This window comes from Bemisia tabaci, chromosome 1 (assembly GCF_918797505.1).
Source record: "Bemisia tabaci chromosome 1, PGI_BMITA_v3".
Classification (NCBI taxonomy): Eukaryota; Metazoa; Arthropoda; class Insecta; order Hemiptera; family Aleyrodidae; genus Bemisia; species Bemisia tabaci.
In genome coordinates this window covers 88,969,815-88,992,861 of record NC_092793.1, presented here as the reverse complement: position 1 = coordinate 88,992,861, position 23,047 = coordinate 88,969,815, and the positions used below count along the sequence as shown (strand labels likewise).

The following is a 23,047-nucleotide window of genomic DNA, read 5'->3' as shown; positions in this document are numbered from 1 at the left end:
CACTGAGCTACAGGGAGCTGATGATGAGCTTGGTTGAAATCACGCCTGTTAAGGCTGTTATCGCATGCATTGCGTCAGTGCGTGGCTCAACATTCATCATAGATTTGATTAACGCCGTTTTTCTCAGGCTTCTTTCTTTTGCCTATTATTTATTTTTTTTTCGTGTTATTTATTTTTTTCATATTTTTTTTGTCTGATTTTTTTTTTCGATATCACGTAATAGGTACTCACACTAAATTAACACCGGTGTAAATTTTACCACATACTAACTTGAGAACTTAAAAATATTTTCAAAAAATATTTTTAAAATATTTTCAAAACTTTCTTAAGGAATATTTTTAACATGCATGTTTACAGGCAATATTTTTGAATTATTTTAAAAATATTTTTTGTAAACATTTTCAAAATATTCCTTTAAAATGTTTTAAAAATATTTTGAAAATATTTTACTTACAATATTGCCATGAAAATATTTTGATAAAGGTGACAATATTTTCAAAATATGTTGGGCTATATGGGTTAGGTAGGTGAGACATTTAAGTCGAAAAAACTTTAAAACAACTAGAGAATTGGATGCCAGGCACATGGCGTGAATTTGTTACAACATGATTGCACCGAAATTGCAGTCTTTATAGTGCCTTGAAAAACAAGCATAATCTACATTTCTTGCAAACTTATTGCAATAAAATTGCAACTTTTTAAGCGCCTTCAAATGAACGTATAGGCAACAAGCAAAAATTGCAATCAACTCACAATCCATTGCAATGAAATTGCAATCCATGCTACTTGGGAGGTAAGTTTTTAGCTAAAATGTTAATGCATGATTTGAATAGATAAGCATCTAAAGGAAGTTAAGTAGTAATAATGAACATTACAACAATAATCTATAAAAAAAATTAAGTGATGTTCTCATCATAATTTGACAGAATCTACGAGGGGGTTGGGCCGCGGAGCGGCCAGGGGGCGGACCTCTAGTTTTAAATATAAAAACTTATACATACGACTTAACTACTGCGATCATGAGTGTGCTAATGCTTGTTTTTTTGCCAGGTTTTTCGAAAGCCTATGCGGAGGCTTGGTTTATTCAATAATTATACATTTTAAATTTAAAGACGTATATGACTTAACTGACTGCGATCATGAGTGTGTTGATGCTTGTTTTTTTTTTTTTGCCAGGTTTATTGAAAGCCTATGCGGAGGCTTGGTTTATTCAATAATTATACATTTTAAATTTAAAGACTTACCTATACGACTTAAATTACTCGATTGTGGCTGTTATATTATTTTTTGCTGATAAGAGATAGATGACAGATGAGATTCGGCATACCGATCGCTCACCAATTCGTGGGAAATTACAATTCAACACAATCACTCATCAAAAAGTGCATAAAAACTTGTCCTCGCGAACGACTCACCTCCCAGGGCTGGCCGTGTCCCGTGGACCATCAAATTCAAACCCTAGGAAGTTTTAGAAGTAAGTATTTCTTCACAATGAGGAAAAAGTAGTATCAGGTCATGAACACATGTGTAGCCCAAGGCATCTATTATGACCTCCAGTGTCGGTTTGGCTCAAAAATTCTTGGGGTGCTGATGCGATATCGCCTCCCCCCCCCCCCTCGTAAGTAATTGCGAGGGTCTGGAAAAGTTCGAAAATCCAGTACAGGTATGTTGTGGTTTTAAGCTACTTGCTTTCTATTAAACAAAACAAAAATACATTTTGACAATTCTATCATTCATCTCCACTTCTTCGCTTTTTTATTTTCTTAGATTTTTTTTAAAAAAATAAATTTTTTTTTGCAATTCTGAATATTTTGCTTCAATTCTGCAAAAATTCAAAAACACGAAGAATAAAAGGTTACTCAGAATAAATAATGGATTCTAAAACAGAGTAAAGATGTGAATCCCTTATAAAAATAGGAAGTATAATTGTACTGCATTTTGCAATTTGGAGCTAAAAATTCTGTCTCACTCGAAAGAACACATATGTGCATAGAGAAACTAATGGCACATACGTTGTTTTTAAACCGGGCCAGAATTTATAGTTCCAAATTGCACAATGCTGCTCAACTAGTACTCTTTATGCACACTAAAAACCAATAACTCGGCATCTTCATACAAATCAAATTGATTTTCATCGAGTAGGCGCACCTAGGTCATTTTGCCGCGGGGCCTAGCCTTCCACCACCGGGGAGTCTGAAAGGTAAGGAATACTCCCCAGTTCTGAGGGGGGTTCGGGGGAGCCTCCCCCAAGAAATTTTAAATCGATTTAGACGCATTTTGGGGCTTCCGTGACGAATATTTTCCTTCTACGTTTATCTAATTGTTTAATCAAGGGATGCAATTGGACTTAAGGATGAATTGACAATTGATAGGAGTGATCATTAACTCAATGAATTTTGGCAATGATTAGGTTGCCAAAAACCTAAGACAGAGTACCTAAAGGAATCAGTATTGAATAGAGAGGAGATGATGGCGGCCTCCTTCTCCAACTTTCCATAGGAGCCGCACGGGGCCCCAAAGGTGCCTCATCGGGCCCCAAAAGAGCCTCACGGGGCCCCCTAGGAACCTAACGAAGCACCATAGGAGCCTCATGGGGCCCCAAAGGTGCCTTACCGGGCCCGAAAAGAGCCTCACGGGGCTCCATGTAGGAGCCACACGGGGCGGGGCCCCCTAGGGACCTCACGAAGCACCATAAGAGCCTCATGGGGCCCCAAAAGTGCGTTACCGGGCCCCAAAAGAGCCTCACGGGGCCCCAAGAGGACCTCACGGAGCCCCCTGAGAAATCATTTTCTACTCCCTCCGTTTCATGCTCTCTGCCGTTTCTGGGGGCCCCATCCACTTCGACACTTGATTCCTGGCTCACAGTATGAAATGTTTTTTTCACCCCTCTCTCATTCTTTTCTCTTCACAATTTTTTCGGCCGGCGTTCCCCCTTTTTCGCCTTTCTCAAGTTTTTGAGCCCCTATCGGGGCTTCTGAGACTATCGTCAGAATTTTTGGGATGCTTAAGCACCCCGAGCCAGACCGGCCCTGATGACCCCAGGTCTTCCAAAAAACCCTCCTGGAATGAGTCTTGTTGTTTCGGAGCCCTGCTTTGTCAAGATAATAAAGATAGAAAGAAATAATAGATGAAGAAACCTTTCATTTGAAAATATTTTGATAAGTAAGATACACATTCTCTCTGTGTTTTAAGTTGTGGAAACTCGTTGGAAAAGTATCCAAGGAGCCAAAGTCAATAATTTGTGATTTGTGAAAAAAATAAAGCAGCGAACCTGGAGGTGAACACAGGAGCGACGCAAACATATGAAATGCATAGATACCTACGTATTAGTCGATACCGTAATTAGATACAAGTATTTAATACTGCATAAAAAAGACATTAGATATGCATGAATTTGTAGTATTTGGCTACTAGGGAACTCAGTTCAGTAGCTGTAGGTAGGTGCGTGTCTGCATTGGGTATCAAAAGTTGAGGAAGGAGATCTTTTGTAACTCCTCGGCACATACCTATCACGGTTTTGATGAATGACTTCACCGAACAAAATGTGAAATTTACACTTAGCATTCTGGATGAAAAGAAAGTCTTCGAAAACTCACAAAATGCTGAATTACCCTTCATAGCAGTTACTTTTACATCCTGACATTGCTAAATCAATTGCTGCAGCGGTTAATGCGGCGTTATGCCAGTTCTCGCACACTATTTTTACATACAGAATGTTAAGTCAACTTCATGTTTTTTCGGTGTTGGTAAAAGAGTGAGCGCTAATCGTTGCAGGAGTTGCAATGAGGCTGCAAGGATTATAATAATTAAATAATTCTGGATACTTTGATTTCACAGGTTGGCTGCACTTTTGGGCCATAAGGGTCCATAACTTGGCCTCAAAATTACCGATATATCCGTCTACATGTCCCTACTCGAGGTTCCGGGGGTACGTATTCGTCTTTTTTTAAACACAAATAAATTTTAAATTATTGTATGGTGATGAGAAGTAAGAAGAAGGCGGGTTGAAAACGGATATTCTGCCAAATTGTGCACAAAAGAGGTTGTTCGGACGGACAGTGCCGTAAAAATAAGCATTAAAATATGAATTTGAAATGAAGAAGGGGTTGAGTGGTGTTGTAAAATTGTGCAAAAAAATTTAGTAGGTTCTGCATGTTACCCTTTCTCTTTGTGAGTTATGTAGGTAGCAGAGTTGTGGATGTTACGCCTTCAATTGTAGGTTTTGCAAAAGCTCTGTGTATGTTGCCCCTTCAGTTTGTAGGTTGTATCATAGAAATGTGTATGTTACTCCTTCAATTTGCAGGTTATACAACAATTGTCGTACAGTGCCTCTTCAAATTGTGGGTTATGCAGCAGAGTTTTGTCGGCTGCCCCTTCAAAATAAGGTGATACCGCACTATTGTGTTTGAATGGGGTTGCTACAATCTGCATTAAGAATTTAGGATGAGTAGGGAGCCCCTTCGAAACGTGGTGATACCACAGTGTGTTTTGGTGTGAGGATGCAAAATTTGCTATTCTAAAAAAATTAAATAAAATAATGAATTTTCTAAAAAATCTTGAGAAATTAATAAATTTAATTAAGAAGTACCTACAAACTTAACCATTGCTCGCCTCAGTATAAAAATTGATGCATCGTTGAGTCTTATTACACACTGGTTCTGCGGAACCGGGTACCATCGTCCCAGTGTGTACAGAGAAACGGTCAACAGAAGAGATTTATTTGATAATAATGATTTCCTGAATTTTGATAAATCTAAAAAAGTCCTTGTTTTCTTCCGAACTAAAACTTAAACATGGATAAGACCCGGGAAATGACGGTCGGCTCCGGTGAGAAAACGAAACTGAGTGTAAGAGCATTATACCTACTATATCGGTCATACTTTAAAATATAGAGAGGCTCAAAACATTTGTGACCGTCACTAATTACAGTTAAGACAATTTAGCATTTATCATACACAAATGCACTTACTTACTTTGCTACCCTTTTCTGCGAAACATTTAGGAATACAGTTTGCAGAGGCTCCAGTTTGTGAGAAAATGTTGTAATTATTAGGGCTGGTTTCCCTGTTATCTGCTTTCTTCGTTATTCCAAAATCCTGTCTTGTATCATAGTATGGTATATGTTGGTTCCTCTGGTCATAGTAAGGTGGGTATGGAGGAATTTTCTCGTTTCTTTGATCATACCTCCATCTGGAAAGACCGGAGTCATCCGTTTCTTGTCGATCCTCCTGAAAAAATGGTAAAAAATACAAATTATTTGAAACGTTAGAACTGAGAATATCCGCTGCACAAGGTCTACTACCAGAGTAGAATCAATGTACCTACACATTTTCTTTCAATCATCTTGTGTTGTATGTAAGTAAAGGTGGAATCGACACACCAAAGAGAAGAAGGCACTGTGAAGTCACCAAAGAGAGCAGTAAGGTCGAGTGTGAAGTTTTAAGAAAATTGATTGTTTGAGCGAATAAACCTTTCGTCCTCCTCTTATCTAAAAGTTTTCAGACTACACCCGGAAGGATAGGTACCTACTATTTTTCGTTTGAATATGATGAAGAAATTCACAAATTTTATCTCCAACTGTAAGGAAATGATCAAATATCGTGCTTATATTTATTTTATGCCAGGCAAGACAGCCGTACCTACCTAACCTTGCAGTAGAAAAAAATGATTTGATATCCCTGTGGTTGGACTAACAACACTTCTAAATAATGTTATCTAAGGGAATTAGTATTACCTACAGCTATTTTAGCGAATCCGTTTTTGCTACTTAGCAAAGAAAATATTTTCGGTGTGTAAAACGTAATTCTTATACAACTGTTCGTGCCTAAAGTTACTCGCATAGTATATGCATCAATCTCTTCTCTGCTTTTGTTTCTTCATGGATAAAGTGATTATACACATCAAAGAACGATAGGTAAATCTGATACGAAAAACAAGTTCCAGATGACCTTTTCACGGTGCTCCTGAACTCACTTTATATGCGACTTTGTTGTACATCAAAAATTGAGGTTGGAGGTTGTAGTGGGGTACTCCCTGATGGGTTTTTGGGCAATTTCGAAATAGGTTGTCAGAGCTCCTGGAAATATAATCGCATTTTTGTGGTTTTTTAGGGGTAAAATAGGAAAATTGGCCTCGGGGCGACAAATTAAACCCCCTCTCCCTCATCCTTGCCCTGACCGATCTGAATTTTTAGTATGTTTTCACCTAGTATAAGATGTGACTTTTCTGAAATTTTCATGCCCATACACAATTTTCTGCCCCCGCGGCAGCGTTGCCAAGTTGCGAACTCCAAAATATCGAATTTAATGATAAAATGAAGGTTTCGGAGTGTGATTTCCATTCAAAATCAAAAATTCACATTGTAAGTTGTAGCAGGGTACTGCCTGATGGGGTTTTGGCCAATATCGAAGTAGAGTGTTTGAGTTTTTTGGAAAATAATCGAATTTTTGTGGTTTTTTAGGGGTAAAATAGGAAAATTGGCCTCGGGGCGACAAATTAAACCCCCTCTCCCTCATCCTTGCCCTGACCGATCTGAATTTTTAATATGTTTTCACCTAGTATAAGATGTGACTTTTCTGAAATTTTCATGCCCATACACAATTTTTTGCCCCCCGCGGCAGCGTTGCCAAGTTGCGAACGCCAAAATATCGAATTTCATGATAAAATGAAGGAGGTTTCGAAGTGTGATTTCCATTCAAAATTTCACTAGGAATGTGCAAGCTGAGAGCTTTCGATTAGAAAAGGCATATTTGAGCAATTTAGAGTTGCAGTGTTGCTAGCTTTCGATTTAAAATTCGTCAAAATGACCCAAATCGCGTTGCAACCTCAAGCGCTGGATTTTTATTTCGTTCAGAATTGGTTATTACGGTTCTTCTGTACTCTATGCATTTAGGTACCATGAAAATTATGCCATTACTTACTTGATGGGTGCAGGTAACTCAAAAAGAGAGGCCGAATAAAGCGATGAGTCGGGGGAAAACGAGCGGTTCGGGTTGACAGAAAGTTCTTAAATCTACTCCATCACCAGAAAGTAGAATTTGAGAACTTTCTCCCACCCCCCAAACCTTATCCTTGTTGCAGTCAATCCTTTGAACATCTTATCTGAAATTTTGCCCCCGAATTTTCCCCCAAAAACATGAAAAATAAAAACACAAATAAAATGGGTGGTTACCGACGATTCAAATAACGCTATGAAGTCCGTGAATTCGACCTCCTCTCATACAGCGGATTGATAGTTCGAATCCAGAAGACTTCTTACTGTAAAGAAAATACCTTCGACAATTTAAAGAATAAAAAAATTACAAAAGATCACAATAAATTTGACTAATGTTAAAAATAAACTCCCTCATAAAAAAAAAAAATAAACTAGATAACGAAATTAAAAATGTTTTGTAAATTTTTGGTTGCATAAGACATGTTTGACATTCCGAAAAATAAAATATTTCTGGACTAAATAAGGAAGACATTTTTCTTGTATAATAACAGAATAAAAGAAATAAACAGTACTTTGTCTAATTTAAAAGTATAACTGTAAGATAAGATAGATAAGATAGATAAGATAGATAGATAGATAGATAGATAGATAGATAGAAAGATAGATAAGATAAGATGTTCAAAGGATTGACTGCAACAGCGATAAGGTTTGGGGGGTGGGAGAAAGTTCTCAAATTCTACTTTCTGGTGATGGAGTAGATTTAAGAACTTTCTGTCAACCCGAACCGCTCGTTTTCCCCCGACTCATCACTTTATTCGGCCTCTCTTTTTGAGTTAGCTGCACCCATCAAGTAAGTAATGGCATAATTTTCATGGTACCTAAATGCATAGAGTACAGAAGAACCGTAATAACCAATTCTGAACGAAATAAAAATCCAGCGCTTGAGGTTGCAACGAGATTTGGGTCATTTTGACGAATTTTAAATCGAAAGCTAGCAACACTGCAACTCTAAATTGCTCAAATATGCCTTTTCTAATCGAAAGCTCTCAGCTTGCACATTCCTAGTGAAATTTTGAATGGAAATCACACTTCGAAACCTCCTTCATTTTATCATGAAATTCGATATTTTGGCGTTCGCAACTTGGCAACGCTGCCGCGGGGGGCAAAAAATTGTGTATGGGCATGAAAATTTCAGAAAAGTCACATCTTATACTAGGTGAAAACATATTAAAAATTCAGATCGGTCAGGGCAAGGATGAGGGAGAGGGGGTTTAATTTGTCGCCCCGAGGCCAATTTTCCTATTTTACCCCTAAAAAACCACAAAAATTCGATTATTTTCCAAAAAACTCAAACACTCTACTTCGATATTGGCCAAAACCCCATCAGGCAGTACCCTGCTACAACTTACAATGTGAATTTTTGATTTTGAATGGAAATCACACTCCGAAACCTTCATTTTATCATTAAATTCGATATTTTGGAGTTCGCAACTTGGCAACGCTGCCGCGGGGGCAGAAAATTGTGTATGGGCATGAAAATTTCAGAAAAGTCACATCTTATACTAGGTGAAAACATACTAAAAATTCAGATCGGTCAGGGCAAGGATGAGGGAGAGGGGGTTTAATTTGTCGCCCCGAGGCCAATTTTCCTATTTTACCCCTAAAAAACCACAAAAATGCGATTATATTTCCAGGAGCTCTGACAACCTATTTCGAAATTGCCTAAAAACCCATCAGGGAGTACCCCACTACAACCTCCAACCTCAATTTTTGATGTACAACAAAGTCGCATTTAAAGTGAGTTCAGGAGCACCGTGTTTTCAGATCTGCAGATCTTCTTGACTAGTAGCTTTAGGTAGGTATCTCATAAAATAGGAGATAGAAAATCTTAAGATTCCTAAATGATTGAAATTGGTAGGGCAACGGTGTAAGTAGCTATCTTACCGCTTCAGTGCTAAAAACGGCCAGCCACGTCATGAACGCAAGGAAACTGTAACAGAGCAAACGCGATTAAATGTCACAGAAGTTAATACATAAGAGAATCAGTGTGAAATCTGCCACAGTTTCTAATCACTTTTGCCTATAGAGCAACTATAAACTGGCGTGACTCTGAGTGAGGGTTGCAAACAACCATTGGCACAGCATCTTCACTACCTTAGATGCTAGTATCAGATACCTAGGTACTTATCAAATGAACAGGTACCATATTCAATTATTCTATATTGTATTGAATACTTGTATCTATATATGGTATTTGATACGTAACTAAGTATCTAATTTTTGCATAAAGTTCCTATGAAGGTAAGGGACTAGGTTTCGCTGCCGTCTTTTTTTCAGAAATCACAAACTCTTGGGCTTTCCTCCTATTTGGATAACTAAGTTTTCAACGAGTTTCCACAATTTAAAAGAATGAGAGAATTTTTACCTTGGTTTTTAAACATAGTTTTAAATGAAAATTTTTAAACATTCCTCACAAAGCGGATTTCAGAAACATTAAATCCCATTCAAAGAGGGATTTTCGGAAGCGACCTTGGTTCCTGATAGCGGCAATGAGCCATATTGGTGTTCATGGCTTATTGTTAATTTAGCTCACTATATAAAAGGACGTATCGATAGGTAAGAGCAACAGGATAGTTCGATCTTCATGATTCTCGGACGGTATACTAGGAGGAAAACTGTTCACGCGGGGAAGGTGAAGCCTAGTTCAAACCCGAAAAGGTTAAAACGAGAATAAACAATAGAAACGAGCTTCGTCAAAGGCTATCCCAAAAGTCCTGAAATAGTTTTTTTTTTTGGGTGTTAACGGCACAATTGCGAGTCATCGGTTAAGGCCCGACAATATTATCTCCATCGGGTTTTTACTAAAATGCATCGTAGTCGGAAATGGTCTATACTAAAATTTTTCGCAACAAACCGGAATGAAATGTGAATAGATTTTATGATAAGATAGATAAAAAGATATAACATCCTACTAATTTTTTACCGCTTGTAGTACCACCCGACATTGAATTCAATGAGTTAGCAAGAAAATGTGGTAAAAATGGTCTGCTAAAAAATAGGTGACATCACCTCATGTATCTAGGTCAGTTTCCTTTTGAAACATGCGAAGTCACGTAAAATGATGGGTAATATCACGTAAAATCGCCTATAAGTGAGGTTACCCAAAGTCATAGGTGATGTCATTGTCTAACACCTACACCCGTTGCTTCAAATAACGTCAGGCCTTGTTGGATCCCCGAGGATGCTTTTTGCCTTGCGATGAAACCATGTGCTGAAGCTGCTTCTCCACCAACTAATTTTATTGCTGCCGGGTATGGACAAGCCTTTTGAAAAATTATATATATCAAACGTTTAAACGCAATAGAATGTGAGTATTCAACATGTATCTATTGATGCTCTGTCTGACTTTCGAGCTCATCATTCAACGGTGGATCAACTGCATCGAATCACTACAGTACCCAGCACACTCCTTATGGAAAGAGGCACTATGATCGATTTTTATTCATCTACAAATATAGTTATCAAGTAGGTAGGTAGGACCTATTGCGTATTGCAGGATTTTATATACGTCGTATGAATACATTTCAAAACATCAAAAGGTAACAGTTTTATTGCAATTAATAAAAACTATAAATATCCTATGAATATTCCTCTCTTTTTGTTTAAAATTGTACAGGGTGATCCAGACCACCCGTCTACTATCTTTTTCTCGAAAACGGCGGAGAATTGAGCTTCGGGACCATAACTTTCATGGGATAAATCGACCCTAAAGAATCGAATGGAAATATTTTCAGCCTCCCAAAATGGTCCCTAGGGGAGGTTTTGGGGGGGGCCTTCCCGTTTCTCGCAATTTTCAAATAGGAAGGGTATGTTTTGACTTTAGATTCGGAATCTACGGTAAAAAGTAAGAACCCTCTATACTTTGCACTTTTTCCCTAAACCCCCATTTTTTGGAGTTATTGGGCATTTTCGGGCCTTTTTGGGGCGATTTTCAATTCGATGCTGTAAGCGGCCAAATTATCCAAATTTCAAAATCTAAAAATCCCCTGAGAGGAGAGGTCAATATCTTTTTATTGATGTGCCACATGACCCCTGTTGCTCCAAAATTTTGGGGGCCACGACCCCCCAAAAATTTTGGGGCTTTGGAGGGCCGTAAGTCGAAAATTTCAAATGGGAAGGGTATGTTTTGATTTCAGATTTGGATTCTACGCAAAAAGTTACGTAGATTTGATATGGCGCAAGGCCTCTTCGCTCAAAATTACTGAAGAACCCCATTTCCCCATAAGAAGCCGTGTATTTTTGGAGAAAATAAGGGGCAAAAAAAAATTGAGAAAACAGGCCTTGCGCCATATCAAATCTACATGACTTTTCGCGTAGAATCCAAATCTGAAATCAAAACATACCCTTCCCATTTGAAATTTTCGACTTACGGCCCTCCAAAGCCCCAAAATTTTTGGGGGGTCGTAGCCCCCAAAATTTTGGAGCAACAGGGGTCATGTGGCACATCAATAAAAAGATATTGACCTCTCCTCTCAGGGGATTTTTAGATTTTGAAATTTGGATAATTTGGCCGCTTACAGCATCGAATTGAAAATCGCCCCAAAAAGGCCCAAAAATGCCCCATAACTCCAAAAAATGGGGGTTTAGGGAAAAAGTGCAAAGTATAGAAGGTTCTTACTTTTTACCGTAGATTCCGAATCCAAAGTCAAAACATACCCTTCCTATTTGAAAATTGCGAGAAACGGGAGGGCCCCCCCAAAACCGCCCCTAGGGGCCATTTTGGGAGGCTGAAAATATTTCCATTCGATTCTTTAGGGTCGATTTATCCCATGAAAGTTATGGTCCCGAAGCTCAATTCTCCGCCGTTTTCGAGAAAAATATAGTGGACGGGTACGGGTGGTCTTGATCACCCTGTATTAATGCAATGTTCACTTTCTTAGATAGGTATGAGATGGCGCAAATGCAACGTTTGTCCTGATATCGCCTGGATACTTAGGAAAATCATACAGATCTTCAATCTTATCGATCAACTCTTAGCAATTGGCCGAAAGCAAATAGACAGATTTAGCTAGCATTACTATTCTTTCTAATTACGAAAATATAGAATCCAACCCATCTTAACAGAATTCTCTAGGTATCTGTTCTTATTAGAGTCCCTTTATACCCAGAGTTAAGACAACTCACTTTTGGTTGGGCCAGGGTTGGGCTGAAAGTGGCCTAAAAAAAAATCCAATTTTGATTCGTTCTCGCTCATGGAGGCCGAAACGAGTGCACCAAGATGGCGGTACCTCGAATGTGAACAAGAATAATGAAAATATTACCTAATTGTGGTTTATCAAGAGTAAATTGTTATTTCCATCGGTCCAAAATGAAAATAGATTAAGAAATTATTTATAAACCAATCTCATTTTCTTTTTAATTGATCAATTTGTTGATGTTGTTGTTTTTGTGTGACAGACATCGCAGGATTCCTGATCCTTATTCCTCAATATCCGTCGTTTGGGTGCACTCGTTTCGGCCTCCATGCCCAGCCAAGGCCGGCTGCCAGTCAGCTGATAAATGAGTTGTCTTAACTCTGGGTATAAAGGGACTCTAGTTCTTATCAGTCAATTATAGCAGGAATTCAACGTCTAAAACTTCCTTTTATATCCGGAGGATTACCCCATTCTCCCATCAGTTTTGCCATCCCTGAATTTTTAGGCACTTTGCAATGGCTCATAGGTACCTATATAGCAAACCAGTATTGTAAATACGTATCTATTACCCTGGTAAAAATTGGCCATAGGATCTGTGTTCCAAAAGACCATAGACCTGTTGCCGGCTATAAAATTTCCTAGGGCTTTCTATAGCCGGCTATGCAGCATCTTACAGCCATTTATTGCTCGAGGCGATGAGGATACAGCCAAAAGTTATAAGAGCTAAAGCTTATAAGGGTTAAAATATGTAGACCGGCAATAGCAACTATAGCCCGGCTATATAATTTTTGATCGCTTCGTATAGCCCGGCTGTATTATATTCTGCCGCTTTCTATCGCCTAAAAGGAGCCAGCTAGGTATAAGAATTCCTATGGTATTTGGAACGCAGCTCCTATTTACACCAATTTACCAGGGAAATATTTACCCTCCATCATTTTCATCATTTGGACGGATTCAAACAAAAGTTTCCATTATACTTTGATTTATGATGCAAAAGACTGAATCGTTTTCACGTTTTTCTTTTACGAGGACTTTTTCATCATTTCTGGTCGCTTTCGGCAGCTTTTTCCTATGGTACATTATAGGGACGAATTTGACCCCAATCCCATTTCTCGTCCTCTAATTTACTCTCATGTTTTAAGTGGAAACCAAGCAAATTACTACTTTGAAATTCTCTGCGAATTTCCCCTACATTTTATAGAATATTCTCACAAGGTTGCCTACTTTTTTGTCCGAAAAAATAAGACCCGAGAGGTACCTAATTAAGAAACCGTTGTTATGTTCCAATTGATTTTCGCTATTATAGGTAATCCAAATTAAAACAGGACTCCTATGATCTTAGAAAAAATAAACAGTTATTGAAAGAAACTTATTGCCGTCCTTTCTTAAGTAAAAAGAATGAAACTACCTACATTTTAATATTGCAACACGTCTACTCGCAAATTGTATTTTTAGTGGGAAATTGTTGAGCGTGTTTAACCCAATAAAATGGTATGGACAGGTAGATATTCTATGTTCATGCATTTTCAATATTGTTTCCGTGTTGACAATACAGAATAGAATCCGTACATGGAAGTATCTGTACTGAAGTCTTATTGACTCATACATATCGACGGTGTAAGTTGGCAATCACAAAACTGACGGTGTAAGTTGGCAATCACAAAACTTGGTTTGCGACGTCGCAGACTTCCTGTCATACTTTTTTTTTAAACCGGAAACTACTCAACGGCGACGCTTTAAAACTGCCGTGATTTTTCTTCTCGGTGCGAGAAAATTCTGCAAAAACTTCTAGGAATGATGTCAATTTGTCCTCCCTTAAAAAACTAACATAGAGGCGGAGATTTTCAGACACTGCAAACGAGTTATGTGACTGCCGACTTACACCGTCGATATGGATTCCACATAGAAGAGTCTTGTAAATAGATTCTATATCGAAGACACTTAATGTATCCATATGGAATTCATACGCATGGATTCTTTAAGGATCCATTTGAAATATATTCGTATGGATACATCTGTACGGATTCCGTGGATGCATATGGAATCCAAATATTGATGGCTAAATTGCGAAACCTCGTACCTCCATCGCGGTGTTTCAAAATTTTTGCTCCAGTATAATTTTTTGGGGGAGAAAAAAGCTGACTCTGTGGCTTCCAATCTATACAAAATATTCTGCTGGCAGAGACGAATAGTCGATAAAGTATTCAAGGTATTACGTTGAGTAATTTTCCTCAGAAAACATAAACTAATATAGAAAGTCTGCAACGGCACGAACGGAGTTCCGTGGTTTCGCACTTTGGCCGTCGATATATTAATAACTTTGAAAGAGAATTTCTATCTTGATGCCATTTGAAAAATTGAAAATGGAAGGAGGATTTTCCCGTGGAATCAATATTGATTCCATTTCATTGCGACGCTTGGATAACTGAAAATTTTACTGATTTCCTTCGCCTATTTACAGCCAAAAACAAAAATCAGCACAACTTTGGAAAGGCTTCACAATAATACCTACTCTTGAAAATTATATTCTTGAAGATTCTGTTTGAGTTTATTTTCCAACCTTTACAAAGAGGTAGGTACGATCTTTCATCTGGGAAAAAACAATTTACAGAAAAAAAACGATATTTTCGAGCGATCATTATTGAAACGAATAATTCGCGTCGATCATCTTGTGACCTAATGAAAATAAAGATTATGTATAGGAATGGAATTCTGCTAATATTTTAGTCACTCAACTAATATCTACGAAATCTCTACTTACATCAAATGTACCTACACTGATACAGTTAAATCTTCATACTAATATCAATCGAATCTCAACTGATAGTAAAAAATCTAGGGACATCCGTTGGGTCCTTCTCCTCGTTTCCGGTCAGTAATATAGAGACCTAACATAGAATCCGCTAAAGTTAAAATAGACATTGAGTCTGCAATATTTGATAACTCGGAAACTGGTCATTATGGGATTAAAAATATAATGTACATAACGTAGATATTTTAAAGTTTTACCTATTATGTTTGCTGCTCAGGAATAGCACTGCAATAAAAAAAAAATCTTTAATATGAGTAGAATTTCGCAACAGATATTGATGGAATATGCGCTGTATGATGTAAGTAGAATTTCTACCGATGGTATGTCGGCCAAAAACGTGCAGGTGTACTCACCATTTTAAGCAGGGATTGGACATTTAAACTAGGATCTTTTCTCCGACTACCCTTTTTTTTTGACTGAAAATGTGCAGGAGACCTGAAGGAACTAATCGGATTAGGATTTACCTCGCATTCATATGCGGTGACCGTGGCATGGCTCCACCGTCGAACGTCACTGATTTTGAAAGCTGACTTCATTCACGGCGCCCGCTGGAAGATGCATTTATCACAGAACCGGGGAGAACACTTGGGGCCGTCTGGATCGCGAGCGGTCATGAAAACCGGGACCGCGACGACTCGTAAGAAAACGCACGGGGACGGACCGATCTCGAGGCGCACTCAAATGCTCTCGAAGCACCACTAGCTTCGACTCGGGTTCAGCGCTGGAGGATTTTGCCCCGCGCCGCCCCCCTGCAACCCCGCCGGGCCCTCCAACGGGACGCGGGGGCCCCAACCTTCTGGATTCCGGACGATCGGAAAAGCAACCCACCATGTGAGTCGCGCCGTGCATCTCACAGTGTCGACTTTGCAGTGCGCCCGCTACGGCTACCGGCCCCGGTGGCTAGAATGCCTTTTTTTTGCAGTATTTTAGTTTGTCTCCTCCTCGTCAGCCTCGTCACGGATTCTCATCAAGCCGTAAGTCAATGTTTTTCTCACTGCATGCGTATGACTGTCCGCGGGAAAGCTCAAAAATTAACTATTGATACCAGGCAGGGTGAATGATAGTGCTCTTTGAACATTTTGGAACGAAAAGAGGCCAAATATATCACACCAAGTCACAGCTACAGACGTTTAATATTCCTTCAGTTCAAAAAGTGTAGTTTCAAAAAACAGCTTTGTCGTAATTTGCAATGCTACAGGTGGATCTTCGGCTTTTGAGCGATGCATTCTGGGTACCTGGTAAAAATTGGCAATAGGAGCTGCGTTTCAAAACACCATAGGAATTCTTAAAACTGGAAGGCAATAGAAAATCATATAATAGGCTGTAGAAAGCAAAGAAATTCATACAATCGGGATACAGTTCCTATCACCGGGCCATTCACTTCATTGCCCGGCTGTATCGCCGTCGGCTATAAAATGCAATAAGAAATTGTATGCCACGCTACAGAAGGTATAAGAGATCTTAAAACCGGCTGTGGGTCCATAGTATTTAGGAACGAAGATCTTACTGCCAATTTTTACCAGGGTATACGATCGATATAGTTCAAATTGTAACCATTTCCCCGTTAAAAATGATCGGTGGACGGTGTAGCAGTTCGTCTAAAGTGTTTTGGCGCAGATCATCAGTAAACATCAATAGAGATCTAATTGCTAAGAGGTAGCAGTTAGAAGTATCAACAGATCTGGAACGATACTTGGTATCAGTTGGTACCATATATCAACTGATACAAAATAAATAATTATTGATACGAGCATTATTTTCTTGTGTAATTCAGTTTCTCAAGTTTACCTCACGAGTTGACGACCAGGACGGGCTGCTGTGAGCTACCGTTCTCGTGTTAGGTACTGTAACATAGCTTAGTAGGCAGCGCTCGTTCACATTCGGTCTCCCATCTAAGCACTAACTATGATCGGCGCTGCTTAACTTCGGTGATTGTCCAGGTGACAGAGCCACTACTCCACTAGCGCGTGAGATCAGATTAGACGTACTTATGCTGTTTCAGGGCCCCTACTTGCACCATTTTGTCAGCAAGTGATGACTGTGTGTTGAATTTGAAGTGACACTTATTTCTTTTTACTTTCTTTTTCAATCACTTAAAGTGTGAGTGAAGTCTCACAAGTTATGTTTTTTATGTTTTTATGTTGTCTTTAAAAATGAGAAAGAAAATAAAGAAAAAATGATTAAAATTAGTTATCACCTGATAAGCAATTGAAAATAGAGATGTAAAACATTTAAAAACAAAAAATTAAAACTTTATTGGGGAGCGTTGATACATTTCCATTTTCAATTTATATAAATTTAATGTAAAAAATTGATCAAGGTAATTTTTAAGTGTTTTCATCAAATTATTTTTAAGTAGGTAATTTTTAGGTGTAAAGTATATAAAAAACATTTTCGAGTGGTGAGTGTTGAAGGAATCAATATGTAAAAATATAAATTTTAAGTAAAGAAAAAAATGAGCGAGGTAATTTTTATGTGTTTTTTCGCATTCTTTTTGCGTAATGATAAAGTAAAAATTATGTTAAAAAAAGTCTCAAATTGTCGCCGGTAAAAATTTATTTTCATAAAATTTATGTAAATTTCACATGAAGAATTTTTAGTCTCGCAAAAATATGTCTATTTTCTTCTTAAATTTTTTGATATGAATGTTAGGTAAAATTTGATTACCAAGAATATTTTTCTAAAGTTTAATTTACGTTCGTTTTAATATATTTTTTACGTGAATACATTTTTTCGTAATTTCCAATATTTTCTGTAACTGAACAGATCGTGCAAGTAAAAGGTAAGAAGAAGTTGTTTGGCACTCAGTTGAAGCAGTAAAGTCACTGAGGTTATAGCAATGCGCACGTACATTTTTCAACAAATTTTCAAAATTTCCGAAATTTTGTGAAAAAAGTAATTTTTTTCTCTATGTTAAGGGGTTTAGAGGTTCAAACTCGGTGTTTTGCCTTGTAAAATTTTGTGTAGAACATTTTTGGTTTAAAGACAACTTTCCGTATCTGTGAAAATTTTCGAGTAGGTAAATCGTCGCTTTTTGAGAGCACCTCCGGACCCTTCGATTTTGGACACGGCGGCCATTTTGAATATGTTGTCCCGGGATAAGGACATTTTGATTGTTGTCCCAGGGACCCTAGAAGAAACCCCGAAAGTTTCAGGGTGGCACGCGAAAGTGACTTCGTAGCCCCTAGACTAATACGAGTAGGTAGGTATCTAATTCATTCGTAAAACAGTAACAGTATGCTTTCAACTCTCTGCACTGTCTCGGATAAGATGAATGAATGTGAAGCTTTGAATCAGCTTCATCGTTGTCAGGTAAATATTACGCTTTGTGGGAAAATCAATTTATTACATTGAAAATAAAGACGTCACTGCTAGGTATGTCCGTGTTTAACTCTTTTTACAACACTCATCGCCAACAGACTCTTATGTCACCAGCCAGCTCTATACCAACGCCAAGTATCTGTTACATCCAGAGCTTGAAGTTATTTCAAAAGACACACTAAAATTTGCAGACCCCTCCTCTGAAGTATTTTCGCAAATTTTCATTTAGACACCCAAATTCCTGTAGTTCTTACTGTGCAATAAGCATAGAATGTCTACTCTCGGAGCGATTCTTCGAGTCAGTTTCAGTAAATATTGATCTTTGAATTAAAAACATTAATTAAATTATTAGGATCGGAGAATTAGGTAAGGAGCAAACTAGTCCTATTTGATTCGTGTTTTTGTTCGAAGGTTCCACTCGCCACACATTTTGTTTCAGTAAATATGAAAAATGTCACGGGGAATTTCCACTCTATCGCTCAGATTTTTTATTCCTTGCTTGTAGTTCTGGGTTCAAATAAAACTGAGCACATTTGAAAATTAGTTTGTACACTGGACAAAATAGTAGCCATTAAACTATTACAAAACTCCCTCTGAGAAAACAACGTGAAAAATCTAGGTAGGTATAGAAGTATACCGTAAGTACCTATTTTTGAAACTACCGGAACTATGAGCAAGCCTCACTTCTTATATCATCAGCAATTGATCAACCTAAAATAGACGTTTGATACTTTTTACGGTGACAAGAAGTGGATAATCAGAATTTGTTCACATGTTAAGTGATAAGATATCGGCCATCTTGCCGAAAATTCGTTTCCAAACTATCAGATTTCAGACCGTGCTTGAAGTATTAATATGGCCCGCCTGGGTTACTAGTAGGTACTTTTGACTTTGTTTTATGACTTTGGAAGATTGTTTTCGGTACAAACATTTGTCAATGATTTATTTACAGATTGAATTATCGATTTTCCAAAAATAATCCACCACAAAGTTAAGAAATGAGATATATCGATCGTAGGTACCAAGAATGCATTGCGCAAAGGCTGAAGATCCATTTTAAGGCTCGAAACCGTCGGATTAATATCAAACCTCACGCCCTCTTTTGGGAAACATACCGGGTAATCCAAAAGTCCGGGACCCCCGTTATAACTTTTAAACGAAAAATGCCAGAGATTTGAAATTTAGGGAATGTTCCTAGGTCAAAGCGAACTACTTTTTGACATACCCAAAATTTCAGGGGGCGGTCCCCTTAAGGGGACCCTAACTTTTTTTTCAAATAGGAACCCCTATCTTTTGATACATCATTCAAAAGGGCTTAAAAAGAGAAAATTGTTGGCGTAAACCGATTGTCGATTTCTCAATTTTTAACAAAATGGCGGTCAAAAATGGCGGCAAATGCGTTTCTTGGTTATTTACCGACGGACTCGCATGAAACTTGATTTCCATGGGTTTTCGGGCATGAGATAAACAAATCCGATCTAGGATATGCAAACCATCCGAGCCTTTCCAAGATGGCAGCCAGAAATTGCCAAAACACACAATTTCCACCATTTTTTGGCCGTCATTATGTTAGGAATTGAGATATCGACAATCGGTTTACGCCAAAAATTTTCTCTTTTTAAGTCCTTTCGAATGATGTATCAAAAGACGGGGGTTCCCATTTGAAAAAAAAATTAAGGTCCGCTCCCTCCTAGGGGGACTGCCCCCGAAATTTTAGGTACCCAAAAAGTAGTTCCCTTTGACCTCGGAACATTCCCCAAATTTCAAATCCCTAGCATCTTTCGATCATAAGTTATGAAGGGGCCAAGATTTTTGGACAAGCCACCATTTTAAAAATTGAGATATTGACAATCGGTTTACGCCAAAAACTTTCTCTTTTTAAGCCCTTTCGAATGATGTATCACAAGATAGGGGTTCCTATTTGAAAAAAAAGTTAGGGTCCGCTCCCCCTCAGGAGGCCGCCCCTACGAAATTTTGGGTATGCCAAAAAGTAGTTCGCTTTGACCTCGGAACATTCCCCAAATTTCAAATCTCTAGTATTTTTCGTTTAAAAGTTATAAGGGGGGTCCCGGACTTTTGGATAACACTGTATACTAGAACGCTTTGAATTATTCCATAGGACACTGTAGAGTGCTTTCCGTCGATTTTTCAAAATATCTACTTTTTCAATCCAACTTAAGAAAATTGCTCCTTTGAAAAGTTGGGCTGTGCTTTGATGAAGCAGCCTTATACAATTTTCTGACAATCCGGCATTTTTTCCTATGATGCTCTTAAAAATTGGTCCTGAATGTGTCAGGAAGAAATATTGTAACAGCAATCTGGGATAAGGATAAAAAAAATCAAAATAGAAGGAGACAGGAGACAACCATGCAAGGCTGAAAATTCATGTGTTAAAAACGCAGTAACGTTTCTGGGTCCTATTAACCCTATGTTTGATGTTACCTACATACATGTAGATTTTCTCTTTCATTATTTTTTTTTTAAATTTTATTCTGCTGAAAATGGAGTTGTGAAGACCCCGCAACCAGGGTTGACCTGGACACGGGTGCCAGAGTGCTGAAGCCCCCCAGAAATTCTGACAGGTGGATCAGAGGGCCCCGGTAGGTTTCTTTTAGGTGCCCCCAAAACTTGAAAACCCCACATAAAGAATTACTTTGGAGGGGAGACGTTTATAGACAGGCGGTCCCACCCAAGAGGAAGGGGCCTGGGGCCCACGGAAGAAAGAATGGTATTTTCAAAGCCAGGCGGCGTTGATTGAACCATTTCAATTGGTTATTTTGGGTGACAATTCAGTTGTGGGTTAACATAGATATGTCGCAGGCAAATAGTAAAATCAGGCACTCTGTCAAATGCCTAGGGAAATAGTAAAATATTCTAACTTAGATTGAAAAGCTGGTTCTTTTCCTAATTTTAGACCGAATAATTAATTTCTCCTGTAAGAAACAATTCTCGGTAAAAATTTGCATCACACAATAGTATTTTAAACGATTTTTAGCTCCTGAACAGAGACTCATCTTGAAATTTTCAGCATGTTATGAAATACAGAATTTTTATAAAGTGAACGTATAAAAATATGAGAAGGGGTTGAAAAGGTAGAGACAAGAAGAGTTCGTAGGTTTGGTGAGTTATTTTTCCAAAAAATATTGAAAACTCGCGAGCTCTTTGCCATAAATTCACAAAGTTGTGTAAACCGTCAACATTTAACGATCTGCCTAGGCATTTGACAAAATGCCTGATTTCACTATATTTGCCTGCGACAGATGTACAATGAAACAGCTTAAATTGACTAATGTCAAAGTATAGATCAAACCATCTCAATTCTAGAGATGACTATCAGGAATAATAAGTCCAATCATTCAAACGTACCCACGAATAAATATTATGAGAAATGATTGTCAAAAAATGATGGAGTTGATAAATCGTAAAGAAAAAATTAAGCTTTCCACATGTTTGAAGCTGTCGCTATTCCACTGCAACCTATATACCTGTACCTACCTGCCGTGATTTGAACCGAGGGCCTATTTATCACGAGTCGAATGCGCTAATTACCGAGCCAACGGGGCTTCTGTTTGAGAGCAGGGGCGAATTAGTGGTATAGATGTAATTTATGGAGTTATATTCGACTATTTGTATCGTTAAATACACGTGAGAGTGAATGGCTTAATTTTGTTGGACTCAGGAAAACCGGGAAAAACAACATTTTTCATGGACAATTTAAAAATTATATAATTTCAAAAGTATCTTTGTTGTCCATGAGTACCTATTTAGAAAAGATGTATGTAATTTTTAATGTTTCATCGCTTGTTTTTTTTTCTTTTTTCCTTTAAATTTTATTACAACATTCATAAATTTTTAATAAAAATGTTTAGAAACATTTTGACACGGATAAGTTTTTAAAAACTCCTGAGATAAGCTTTTTTTTTTTTTTTTTTTTTTTTTTTTTTTTTTTTTTTTTGGTAGTGTCCGCTCAGAGCATCCCTAGTATCATGAGCCATTAAATAAGAATAATAAAGTATTATACAGTGGTATTATACAGTATTGTACAGTGTTTACAAGGTGGTAAATGATGTTGGATCCACACCATGTTGCGGGGAAGACAAAGATAAGAATTTCAATTAGAGTCGCAAATTTTGAGCTCTAATGAGTACCAGTACCAGACTGAAGAGGGAGAGCGTTCAACTCAGGCAGTTTGCATTTAGGTATTAAGTTGAGGTTACGCCGAGAGATATGTAACGTTTTGGATCTTTTTAGACTTCATCAGTAGATCAAACTCGTCAGTGATCCAACTTAGCATACCGCAAAATCCAAGACAAAGCCGTCATGAATATGACATGAGGCATGACAAAAAGTGTGATCCTCGCGCCATCTACCGCCGCACAGTGGATCGAGTCAATAGGAAAAGTCGGACAAAATTTGGAAACTTTAAAAGCTTATAACTCCGTTTATACCGATCTTTTAGGTTCTATGAGTGGTTCCATTGATTTCCTCGTGAAATTTCCTTCCTTCAGCATCCCTCAAAATTTAAAATGTGACGAAATATACATCAAAATTTTCAGTTTTAGTTAAAAATTTCATGTCCAACCTTTCCAATTGATTCGATCAACTGTGCGCCGCTGCTGAACAACTCTCATAATAAAACAAAGAAACCCCGAAAAAAATGTTTATCAGGCAATATATATTTTGTAAATACCGTGTTTAAAGTTGAGATTTTGATATTTGAATAAAAGCCTCATTTAACAAACAATCGTTTCATGAAGGTATACCTATGCAACTCGCATTTTAATT

General features: G+C 37.9%; 2 protein-coding genes across 3 annotated transcripts in view; one reads left to right on the top strand and one right to left on the bottom strand.

Moving 5' to 3' along the window:
• Nucleotides 1–15,635, bottom strand: part of LOC109035774 (Collagen type IV alpha 1) — a 172,616-nt gene extending 156,981 nt beyond the window's left edge. The window contains exons 1-3 of one of the 2 annotated variants that reach the window (XM_019049520.2): nucleotides 15,406–15,635; nucleotides 8,879–8,924; nucleotides 4,974–5,228 (exon numbers count right to left, since the gene is read on the bottom strand). In XM_019049520.2, the coding sequence (XP_018905065.2) occupies nucleotides 4,974–5,228; nucleotides 8,879–8,924; nucleotides 15,406–15,434 (330 nt within the window). In that variant the 5' untranslated portion in view covers nucleotides 15,435–15,635. Of the gene's footprint in view, nucleotides 1–4,973; nucleotides 5,229–8,878; nucleotides 8,925–15,294; nucleotides 15,333–15,405 lie in introns of those variants that run through there. The other variant, XM_072306422.1, reaches the window with a different exon arrangement.
• A 57-nt stretch (nucleotides 15,636–15,692) lies between these two features.
• The window catches only part of vkg (Collagen alpha-1(IV) chain viking), a 216,624-nt gene continuing 209,269 nt past the window's right edge, over nucleotides 15,693–23,047 (top strand). Inside the window, exon 1 of the mRNA XM_072296889.1 lies at nucleotides 15,693–15,915. Within this exon, the coding sequence (XP_072152990.1) occupies nucleotides 15,847–15,915 (69 nt within the window). The 5' untranslated portion in view covers nucleotides 15,693–15,846. The remainder of the gene's footprint in view (nucleotides 15,916–23,047) is intronic.